The sequence below is a fragment of the Rana temporaria genome, chromosome 11 (genome assembly GCF_905171775.1).
Source record: "Rana temporaria chromosome 11, aRanTem1.1, whole genome shotgun sequence".
NCBI lineage: Eukaryota > Metazoa > Chordata > Amphibia > Anura > Ranidae > Rana > Rana temporaria.
In genome coordinates, this window is record NC_053499.1 from 145,124,486 (window position 1) to 145,137,165 (window position 12,680).

Here is a 12,680-nt window from a genome sequence, read left to right on the forward strand (position 1 = left end):
AAAAAGCTACCCCCTGCATGAAAAAACCCCCACCCGTCGTCCTGCAGCCGTCTCCGGCACTAATGTAGCTCCCGGCATCGCGGCCGGCCTGCTGAAGAGCAGCGCCCGGCACAGCAATTGCTAATATTGCTACTTGGCCTAGGGAGGGGAGTGACAGGTGCCCCCATGATGGCCGATGACTGGCCATTGATGGGCACATTGCTTTTGATGGGCACAGTGGCTGCAATTGATATTTTTTTTCAGTTTGCACCCCCCCTAAAATCTTTAGTACCAGCCCCAGTGGTCCCCATTGTCCCTCTATGTCCTCATCGCACTGCGTCCCTCCCTATCTCTGGTTATCTGAAAGGTTTCAAATGTTTTGACAGGGGCGCAGTTTCAGTGCTTGCCATAGGCACCATTTTCACTAGATACGCCTCTGATCCTATGCCTGCATACTTTTGCTGATATGTGTCCCTCATTCCCATCTCAAAAAGTTGGGAGGTATGTACCTCTGTGATGTTGACTACAAGTGGCCATGCTGACACGCATTGCTCTGGCATGGCCCACCGTTGTCATTACCAGAAACCAGTACAGAGAACATACATACAGCCAATGCTGGAGCCAGTGCATGTAGACAAGGAAGTGGCTGACAAAGTCTTGAGGAGGTTAACAGCACTGAGACGTTAAATGGATGAAAAATTGAGAAAACCGTTTTTTTTTATGAGAAAAAAAAAAAAGAAAGTATTTATTTATGATGCAGAAAGCATATGACCGTCATCCAGTTATAACATACCAGGTCATTGGCCCAGAACACACTGTCCTGACTTTACCGATATCACTGTTAATACTTTCTATATATTTATATTTTATTCTTCTTTCCAGCTGTTGGCCTGACCAGAGATCTGCTCCTCATGGCTTCATTGATTCCTTCAGCCTCCAGTCACCACGAATTACGTTTCTTCTTGACGCAAACGGCTTGACATGATGACCTCATTGTAACAAGTGCTTGGGCACGAGCCAAACCTTTCCTACCAAGATGGAGAATGGCAGTAAAGTGGACAGCCCAACCAACATCTCTTTGGCCAACAACGATGTCGTGTTTAGCATGATCGAGTACAAGGCCATCTCCGTCTTCTTGGTTCTTCTCATTTGTGGTGTCGGCATAATAGGCAACATCATGGTAGTCCTGGTGGTTTTCATCACTCGTGATATGAGGACACCGACCAACTGCTATCTGGTCAGTTTGGCTGTAGCCGACTTGATGGTCCTGGTGGCGGCTGGTTTGCCCAACGTTACAGACAGTCTGGCTGGGACATGGATCTACGGTCATGCTGGCTGTCTCGGCATAACGTACTTTCAGTATCTGGGGATTAATGCTTCCTCCTGCTCGATCACAGCGTTTACAGTGGAGAGGTAGGTTTATGGTCATTGTGGTTGCCTACGGTTACGATACACCCTGGCAGGTGATGCAGGCTCTCCAAGGGAGCGCAATCTAAGTATCAAATGATCTTCACCAGAGCTCCTGATGGTGAAGATTGGCTGGAAACCTTAGTAAATTGCTACCTTTAGAAATCATGGGGCCTACCTGATGGAACCCCTTCCCCTGACCCACTTGGTGTGACGGTATTATCATTGCCGAGCAATACATAAAAAAGTGCAATGAGCAGTATGCAGAGCAGGGCAGTAAGAAATGGCAGTGCAGACCTGTGAAGTGTATGGTGTATATAGCAATCGGAAAGTGCAGGAAAGGCAGTGAGTAGTATGTAGTATGTAGTAGAAGGACATTCAGTAAGTAGTGTGTAGTGGCAGGGTAGGGCAGTATATAGTGGCAGGACAGTCAATGAGCAGTATGTAGTGGCAGGTCAGTCAATGAGCAGTATGTAGTGGCAGGACGGTCAATGAGCAGTATGTATTGGCAGGACAGTCAATGAGCAGTATGTATTGGCAGGGCAGTCGATGAGCAGTATGTAGTGGCAGGGCAGTCAGTGAGCAGTATGTAGTGGCAGGGCAGTCGGTGAGCAGTATGTAGTGGCAGGGCAGTCGGTGAGCAGTATGTAGTGGCAGGGCAGTCGGTGAGCAGTATGTAGTGGCAGGGCAGTCGGTGAGCAGTATGTAGTGGCAGGACATTCAGTGAGCAGTATGTGGTGGCAGGGCAGTCAGTGAGCAGTATGTGGTGGCAGGGCAGTGGGTGAGCAGTATGTAGTGGCAGGGCACTCGGTGAGCAGTATGTGGTGGCAGGGCACTCGGTGAGCAGTATGTGGTGGCAGGGCACTCGGTGAGCAGTATGTGGTGGCAGGGCACTCGGTGAGCAGTATGTGGTGGCAGGGCACTCGGTGAGCAGTATGTGGTGGCAGGGCACTCGGTGAGCAGTATGTGGTGGCAGGGCAGCCAGTGAGCAGTATGTAGTGGCAGGGCAGTGAGCAGTATGTAGTGGCAGGGCAGTCAGTGAGCAGTATGTAGTGGCAGGGCAGTCGGTGAGAAGTATGTACTGCCCTCACTGGGTCCCTCTTCTGACCTTCTGGGGCCCCAGTCCCAGTACAGGAGGACTGCCTGTACCCCTTACCATTGGAAGTACTAGCAGTGTTTCTGGAAGTCCTAGCATGGATTCTGCAGTTGTCACTGGAAATACTGGCAGGGATTCCAGAGGTCCTATAATGTATGCAGCCATTTTTTGCTATTGTCTTGTTCTTGGGTCATTTGGGTTATTGGGCTTTTGCAGGACAGACACATTCATGGACATGAGAAAATCCATGTTTTTTCATTTTTTACTGTTCCCACCAGCTTGTTGCAGTAGGATTTATTACCAAAGGGCCAATTTTTTGTGCATTAACTTGCATTCAAGGAAATCACATGGGATACTAGAAAAACACAATGCAATGTCTCTAAGAAGGCAAGACAATACACAGCAACACAATGCACATTAATGTGTTTTCAAGCACATCTGGGAATTAGCCCTTCTATTCTAGTTTGGTGAATAACTGATGTGATGTCGTGATGGTTGCTAAGATTACAAAACAATTTCCGTTGAGTAGTTATGATGAACAAAGGGCAATAATAATAATTCTGTAATAACTTGGCCATAGGAATAGCTACTTAACTCGCTCTACGTTTTATGTGTGATTTCACTATTTGGACGAGAGACTGCGAAAACCCGGAAACCATGGGACAGAAGGATTCTTGCATATGCTCAGGACCTCACCAACCATCGCAGACCATGCAATCTGAACCAAAAGTAGCCCAATCCAAATTCATCAACTAGCATTTAGTATAAGAGCCAGAGATGCTGAGGTTTTAGATTTCAGTACAGGGACGTCTGTAACTCATATTTACGATACTTTTGAGTTTTAAGGTAAGATAGCTGATGACATTTGTTTTGGATAAAGTTATTTTTTCATAAATGTACACTGCATTGTCCTTATCTCTTAAATGGTTCACAGGTACAATGGAATTGCTGGGCTATAAATGTAACTTCAATGAGTATCTCTCGCTGGGTCATTTATGAGGAAACAAGTGTACAACATTGAACATCGGAGACATATAATAGTTCTCCAATGATCCTTTTTCTGTAGCACCACCAAATCCCAAATCTATACTACTTTGACTGAGTGCAAACTTTATTTTTTTCTGCTTTCATCGATGTCAGTCCATCTGTTAAGATGAATCAGCTCCAGAAGAAGTTCAATACGTCCCTTAATTAGGATGCATGCGACTCTTGGCTGTAAAGTGGTGTCTCCTCTTATGCCTAGTACACACTCGACGGGAAAAGGTCCGTCGGAAATCCAGAGGGGAAAACCGAGAACCTTCTCCCTACTTTTTCCCCCGTACAGAAGATCAGTTTTCCCGTCGGGAAAACTCAGATGGGAGCTGTTCCTTGGGAATCCATCAGAGTTTTTCCCCACAGGAAAACTGCCAAAATGGCCGGTTTCTGCTACACACAGTTTTCTGAAAGGAAAAAGTCCGTTGGGAATCCCGGCGGCAAAAAAGAGAGCTGGTTCTCTTTTTTTGTGTCCGGCGGGTTTGGCAGTTTTCCCGTTGGAAAAACTGCGAGGAAACTTACACACGGCCGGGATTCCTGGCCAAAAGCTCTCCTCGCAGTTTTCCCATTGGAAAACCCGATCATGTGTACAGGGCATTAGGCTTTTGGTAGTAAAGAGTATCCAAAGGCATTTTTTTTACATTTTGAATGGAGTAAAGAATGGTTAGGACCTTGTTTTCATTGAAATAATTATGAGGTTAAAATGTAGGATTATGGGATTTGGTTGGGTTTAAGGGCAGACTTTACATTAGGTTGTGGTTACTCAACCTTTTTACCATAGAGGAAACCTTAAAATACATTTTAGGCCTCAAATAATCCTTCCTCAAACAAATTTGTTGGGAGTTAGGGGAAAAAAATATCCCTTGCATTCATGGCCTGGGGAAAGAAATGCCCCCCAACCCCTTACAGAGGTGGTCAGAAGGCAACCCTTACAGATGGCTAAAAAGACAGTTGGTGTTCTGCTTGACAAGTAACATTGGCCGTAGAACTATCCAAGCACCATCAAATGAGAAGTCAATCAGCTAGAGCTCATGGAACCCCTAGCAACCTTTGAAGGAACCCTACTGCTCCAGGAAACCCTGGTTGAGAATGGTTGAGTTAAATTGTATCTATAGCTAAAATAGTTTTTAGTGTTTAGTTGCTTAAGAGGGCACTGGATGCCCAAGGTGGTCTTGTTTCCAACAAACGATTTGCAGATGGTGCTGTTGTCATCCAAAGGTTTATTCCAATAAAAGGTATAGCCAGCTGTTGTAGAGTGTACTCAACTAAATGCAACTCACTGAATATACACTAACAGGGCTTTTTTTTCAGAGAATAGATGCAGAAATTCCCCCCTTCTGAGTTACTCCTTGTCTTGTAACCAAAGAGGAGGAGCAGTAAAATAGCTAGAACTAACTTGACATTTCAACATGAACAACGAAGATTCGACAAAGCATCGAAAAACTTTGAATCTGTCATTGAAGGCTTATGGTGTCTGTTGATAGTTCTAAGAAGATTCGACAGAGCAGCAAAACTGTACGACGACGCAATCATACATTTCCGGTCAAATGCTCGGCCCATAGGCTATAGAAAAATTCTATTGTTGGTTGACTAGTAATAAAAATTAATAAATATAATTATTACTAGTCGTACAACATTAGAATTCTACTATAGCTTGTAGGCGGAACATTCGACCGGAAAAGTATGATTGCGGTGTCGTACAGTTTTGCTGCTCCATCGAATCTTCTTTAAACATTCGACAGACCGTCAGAGACCATAAGCCTTCAATGACAGATTCAACCTTAATTTGTTCGGATTTTCGGACGAATGCAATTTCCAACGAAAAACAAAATAAATGAAAACAAATTTCGGGAGTAACTAAATACATTTTTCGAACGAAAATCCGAAACAAAATATTTCAGTGTGCACATGTCTAGTGATTAATAAGTCATACTCTGATTTACCATCAGGATCTGATATCATTTCATAATATAGTTTTGTTTCCTGAAATTCAAACCATTTTGCATTTTATGTCTTAATATATTTCCTGTAAAAAAAAATGCTTCACATATACTTGAACTGTCAGCAATCTCGGATTCCTCAGTCATTCTGTTTAGTAGCCTGGAAGAGGTCATGGGCTGGTTCACCATAACCCACACTTCTTGGGTTCTTGGCACTAACCACAGTTTGGTATCTTCTCTTGGTTGGGCGAGATTTTTCTTCATGTGCCCACAAAGAAACTCATACACATAGCAGTATGACACTGTAGTCCGAATTCATTTACCACATACTTTGGTATGTTCCTCCCTGGATTTTCATGTGTGTTGAGTCATTTGGCTCAATCGACACTTTCAACTTCAAGCCTTAATCTCAGGCAGTGACAAAAACACCAATAACCCATTTTAATGGCTGTGCCTAGAACACAAAAGTACCATAACCCAGATATAGAAAGAATGACGTAAGTTTCCACTTGGCAGGACACAGGAGATTTGCCTTAAAAGTCCATCAGTGATGACAGTGTTGTCAACCCCCAGTAAATTGACAGTTTTTATAAAAATCTGTGATTTGTGTCCCTGGAATTTTGTGACGACTGATGCCAATTTGTTCATTTTGCTATCTCCATGTCAGATTTCATGATATGTGAATGTCCTTTTATTTGTACTCAAGTAGGTAGATTCAGGTACCTATGCCTAACTTTGCGGCGGCGTAGCTTAAGGCATTTAAGCTACGCCGCCGTAAGTTAGCTAGGCAAGTACATGATTCACAATGTACTTACCTGCTAAGTTACGGCGGCGTAGCCTAAATCGGCGGGCGTAAGGGTGCCTAATTCAAATGTGTTTGAGGGGGGCGTGTTGTATGTTAATGGGGCTTGACCTTACGTTTTTAGCGAACTGCGCATGCGCCGGGCGCCTACATTTCCCATTGTGCATTGCGGCTAAGTACGCCGCACGGGCCTATTGATTTTGACGTGGACGTAAACAACATAAATCCCGATTCACGGATGACTTACGCAAACGAATTTCGACGTGGGAACGGCGGCCATACTTGACATTACTATTCCACTAGGGTCTAGCTCTAACTTTACGCGGCCTATCTCTTACGTAAACGGCGTAAAAGTACTGCGTCGGCCGGGCGTACGTTTGTGAATCGGCAAATCTCCTCATTTACATATTCTACGCCGACCGCAATGGAAGCGCCACCTAGCAGCCATCCAAAATATTGCAATCTAAGATAGGACGGCGCAAGCTGTCGTATCTTAGATATGTTTAAGCGTATCTCTGTTTGAGCATACGCTTAAACATAAGTCGGCGTAGATTCTGAGTTAGGTCGACTTATCTACTGATAAGCCGGCCTAACTATTACTGAATCTACCTACATATTCTTCGTAAAAACCAAGTTCAAAAAACAAAACACATGTTCAAAGTAACTGCTTTGTAAGCTTCTTTATTTAACATCAAATGCAATAATTCCATGAAATATTATTGATTGTGTCAGGCTTTCATTTCATGTGTTGGTGGCCTGTATACAATACCTGTTTCTCTCTCTGGCCTTGATAGCGGGAAGGCTTAGAAAGCATTGTACATTAAGATCAATGACCTGACCTGTGAAACAATGGGGTAGGCAACGTTCTTTAGAATCTCCACATCACAGACAATATCGTTACAAAGAAAGGTTTTCCCTTTGTAGCAGATATACATCATCTCATGTCTTTATGTTTCTCTTACAGCAATAGTCTGGAGTTTACTATAAAGTGCAGTATATCTCTACTAAGTATGTTTTACCATTTACAGCGCCTTGAAGTATTCATACCCTTTGAAATTTTCCACCAAAAACGTAAATGGATTTTATTGGGATTTTATGTGATCGACCAGATCAAAAAGACAATGAGAATACTTTGAAAGCCAAAAAACACAATTTGCTTCAACGCATTTTGCTATAATTGAGACATTTTGACATTTCCTGATTTTTGCCAAAATTTGGGGAGAATTATAACTCTAAATTGCATTGAATGCTAGGTAACTGAGTGACCAGTGAGTCACAGGATCCCTATACCTGCTGACAAGAGTGGTGGGGGGAGACATGGTAAGGAAAGTGTAAGCTTGCCAGCATTTCAGTCCTGGACTCCTGGTCCCCAGGACACAGCTACCCCACCTACAGGCCCACCCAGTAAACAGACGGTCCCATCCAAACCCCACCCATTTACCGGAGTGGCTCACCCAAACCCTGCCTCTAATTATGCAGGACCTGCCAGCTGGTAGCCCCCAATCGTAAAAATAAATGCCCTACTGAGTTACTGCATATGCCCAGTAACTCAAATAAAGGTGACAGTCTGATCCCAGGACATAGCCCGGGATACAGCCTGATCAGGGCCTCGGTCCAAGATGCGGGAAATATAAACAATTGCATCCTCCAAACTTACCGCCAAATTGAATACAACACTCTGATGCTGTTTTTTTTATGTTACAGATACATCGCCATCTGCCACCCAATGAAAGCCCAGACAGTCTGCACTGTGTCCCGCGCCAAACGCATCATCGCCATTGTCTGGGTGTTCACTTGTATATACTGCATGATGTGGTTTTTCCTGGTCGACATTCAAGTGAACAAAACCCAACAAGTACAGTGCGGCTACAAGGTCTCCCGGAACCTCTACCTGCCTATTTACCTTACGGACTTTACCATATTCTACGTGATCCCGCTCTTCGTGGCCACCATCCTGTATGGGCTTATCGGAAGGATCTTATTTCTTAGCCCGATCCCCAGCCACCCTGACAGCACCATGGAGAGATGGAAGGAAAAAAGCTCTAAAGAGAAGAACGCGGCAGAAGCTGATGGCAACAAGATGAACAACCGCAGTCGGCCCAGAGGGGCATTGTCCTCCCGGAAGCAGGTATGGTCTGAGCCGTAGACCTGTCAAAGGTCTGATAATCTGTAGAGACTTGGTTTTGTATTTTTTATATTTGTCTTCATTTCTTGTCCTAGTTTCATGGGGGGCAGGAAGCAGTGGCGTCACTAGGGTTGGTGTCACCCGGTGCCGTAAAACATGGTGTCACCCCCCCTCTGTCTAGGCTGCCCAGCACCAAGCAGGCAGCGCACGGGCACGGGGCGCACCCCAAACCAGCCCCTGTAAATGATAGTATAGGGCAGTATAGTGGCAGGTTAGGGTAGTATAGAGTGGTTTAGTGGCAGGTTGGTGTAGTGGGGTGGTATAGGACAGGTTAAGGTGGTATAGGGCATGTTGGGGTAATATAGGGTAGTTTGGGGTGGTATAGGGCAAGTTAGGGTTGCATAGGGCAGGTTGGGGTGGTATAGGGCAAGTTAGGGTGGTACAGGGCAGGTTGGAGTGGTATAGTGCAAGTTAGGGTGGCATAGGGCAAGTTGGGATGGCATGGGAAAGGTTGGGGTGGTACAGGGCAAGTTAGGGTGGCATTGGGCAGGTTGGGGTGGTATAGGGCAAGTTATGGGGGCATAGGGCAGATTGGGGTGGTACAGGGCAAGTTAGGGTGGCACAGGGCAATTTGGGGTGGCATGGGAAAGTTTGGGGTGGTACAGGGCAGGCTGTGGTGGCACAGGGCAGGCTGGGTGGTACAGGGCAGGCTGGGTGGTACAGGGCAGTCTGGGTGGTACAGGGCAGTCTGGGGTGGTACAGGGCTGTTTGGGGGGGTACAGGGCAGGCTGGGGTGGTACAGGGCTGTTTGGGGGGGTACAGGGCAGGCTGGGGTGGTATAGGGCTGTTTGGGGTGGTACAGGGCAGGCTGGGGTGGTACAGGGCAGGCTGGGGTGGTACAGGGCAGGCTGGGATTGCACAGGGCAGGCTGGGCATGTCAGCTAAAAAAAAAAAAATTTCAAAAAATAAATAAAATACGGGATGGTGTCACCCCTCTAGCGGGTGTCACCCGGTGCGGACCCCCCGCACCCCCTTAGCAACGCCTCTGGCAGGAAGTGAGGTAAAATCTCTCCAACGGGCGTCAATAAAAACTTGGCAAAAGCCTTTTACTGTCTCAAATCCATTCAAAACTGTGAAATATGGCTTTAACAGGAATTGAGCTTTGACAAAAAAAAACACTGGAAGCTGATTTGTTTCTATGCAGGGATACACCAGATTTTTCACCCTCCAGTTTTAATAAATCAAACTCTTAAGGCCTGTACACACGACCGGATTTTCCGACAACAAATGTGTGACAGCAGGGTTTTGTTGGAAAATCCGACCGTTTATACGCTCCATCGCCAATTGTTGTCAGATTTTCCAACAACAAATGTTGGATAGCATGTTTTCAAATTTTCGGACAACAAATGTGTGCCGTGGGATTATCCGATCGTGTGTGTGAGTCCCTCGGGAAAAAAATCCAAAGTACAAACACGCATGATCAGAAGCAATGCTAACCCTAGCACAACATTAGCAGAAGTTGCCCAAAGGGTGGCGCTAAAGAGCTGAAAACCACGTAGTTTGGTATTTGTTGGCTGACAACATTTTGCTGTCTGTATGCAGAACAAGTTCACAGCCAACCCCCTTCGGACAAAAGGCTTGGTTAAAGGTTAGTGACACGCTGAACATGAAGCCACGTGTTGGTTCGAAATTAAGCCCTGGTTCACACTGGGTACGATTTGGAATGATTTGAGATGCGATTTGACATGTCAAATCGCATCTCAAATCGGCGGCAATTGTCGGCAATGGCACTGTCCTAATCAGTGCGACGCCGCATCTGCGATTTCAAAAAGTAGTTCCTGTACTACTTTTTGCGATTTCGGGCCGCGATTTACATTAAATTGCGGCCGAAATCGCGGCAAAATCGCAGCCGTGAAATCGCTGTAAAATCGCGCATTTTACCGCGATTTTGAATTCGCAGCAGTGTGAACCTAGGCTAAAGGCGGCGTCAATTAGGAGAACTGACCAGTCACAGCGCCATTCATAGGCGTGCGCACATAGGGTGTAAGGCCCCATACACACGATAGAATCCATCCGCTGAAAAATCCCAGCGAATGGGTTTCAGCGGATAGATCCTATGGTGTGTACACTCCAGCGGATCTGTTTCCGCGGATATTTATCCCCTGGGATGGATTTCCAGCGGATAAATATTTGATGACATGCTATCAAATCTATCCGCTGGAATCCATCCCAACGGATGGATCCGCTGGTCTGTACAGACTCACCGGATCCATCCGTCCGAAGGGATCCCCCGCATGCGTCATAATGATTCGACGCATGCGTGGAATTCCTTATATGACAGCGTCGCACACGTCGCCGCGTCATAATCGCGGCGACGGCGTGACACGTCATCGCCAGAGGATTTCGGCGCGGATTTCGATTCGATGGTGAGTACACTCCATCGCATGGAAATCCGCGCAAATCCTCGTGTGTATGGGGCCTAAGGTGTGCCTGGGCACACCCTAATCACCCTGTACTATGCAGATTCCCCCTGCTGCCTGGCTGCAGAGAAAGGGACTGGGGAATCTCTGTCCTCAGTCCCTTTCTCTGTCTCAAAAGTTAGACATTAGGGGTCTGTTTAGACCACTGATATTTCACCAAAGCCCCCAAACAGGGCTCCTAGAGAAAAAAAAAACTAATAATAAAAATAAAATTGTAAAAAAATAATAATAATAATAATAATAATAATAAGTGTATGTACTATGTTAAATTTATGCACGTTGGTGCACTATTTTTTGTAATTTATATATGCAAACAACAATAAAAAATGTTATAATATAAAAAAAAAATAATAATAATAATACAAATAAAGATAAACTACTGACACCGATCTCTGCCCTGCTGACAAAGCCCTACTGATTGCCCACTGCCATATATGGTACATTGCACACGCATGTGTGTTTGAGCTTTGCTGCGCACACCTATGGCGCCATTGCTCCAGTTAAATCCCAGAAATTCTGGCAGAAAGAGGGAACCTGTTACACATGAACAATTGAATTCATCTCATTAGTGATCAGTATAGCTTCCAGGAAACCTGCGGTTGGTAATTTCATTCATGTATTCATTCCCTCATAATTACCGCCGGTGCATATTTTTCTGCACGCGCCGACCATTTAATCATCCCGATCCTCTTCGTGCCCTTTCAATTCTTTTTATTCACCATTTTATGTCATGAAGCTTGTTACAAAGATTAAAATTTCCATCTCTCCCGATGGGAAAAACATCCTTGAAAGAATATTTATATAAAAAGAATTCTCTGAAATAAAAGTCTTTTCTTTGTATTGTTTCTGTAAAACGACAAATTCATTCAGACGGCGGCGCAGGATTGACGGCCTTTGTAGGTGAAAATTTCCATTTGTATAAGTGAGTCAGGGTGGGCGCAGTGCGACGCATCCATCGCAGGGAATTCAGATGAGGAGATTTGAATATGGATAAATATCGGATATTTCCGCAACGCCATTGTCAGCGGCGCGATCACTCGATCTTCATATTTCAGATAAAAGTTTGTGTTTTAACATTTAAAAAAAATAAATAAATAACCCAACTCGGCGGCGTCTAGACACAGAATGAATGGAGGGCCAAAGTCCATAATTTTCTAGCTTCAAACCGCATTGTCCCAAATTAATGACATTTGAGATGAGGACCTCCGGGGTTATTATACTAAAATATGAAACTTTATACGTTTTATACTTTAATTTACATGTATATTTACAATATCAAGTCGTTTTGATTTAACCTCTTCCATACAGGGCTTTTATACACACCTCCATACCAGGCCTATTCTGGCACTTCTCTCCTACATGTACAAATCATAATTTTTTTGCTAGAAAATTACGCAGAACCCCCAAACATTATATATGTTTTTTTTAGCAGACACCCTAGGGAATAAAACAACGGTCATTGAAACCTTTTATTTTGCACGGTATTTGCGCAATAATTTTTCAAACGCCTTTTTTTTGGAAAAAAATTGTTTCATGAATTAAAAAAATAACAAAACCGTAAAGTTAGCCCAATTTTTTTTTTAAATATGAAAGATTATGTTACACCGAGTAAATAGATACCTAACATGTCACGCTTTAAAATTGCGCACACTCATGGCAAACTTCGGTACTTAAAAATCTCCATAGGCAACGCTTTGAAATTTTTTACAGGTTACCAGTTTAGATTTACAGAGGAGATCTAGTGCTAGAATTGTTGCTGGCACTCTAGCGCACGCGGCGATACCTCACATATGTGGTTTAAACGGCGTTTACATATGTC

The 12,680-nt window shown here is 44.5% G+C and overlaps 1 protein-coding gene across 1 annotated transcript in view; it reads left to right on the plus strand.

Moving 5' to 3' along the window:
* Window positions 1–12,680, plus strand: part of LOC120917819 (thyrotropin-releasing hormone receptor-like) — a 53,630-nt gene that overhangs the window by 29,349 nt on the left and 11,601 nt on the right. Inside the window, exons 2-3 of the mRNA XM_040329374.1 lie at window positions 862–1,392; window positions 7,961–8,384. Coding sequence (XP_040185308.1) covers window positions 1,016–1,392; window positions 7,961–8,384 — 801 coding nt within the window. The 5' untranslated portion in view covers window positions 862–1,015. The remainder of the gene's footprint in view (window positions 1–861; window positions 1,393–7,960; window positions 8,385–12,680) is intronic.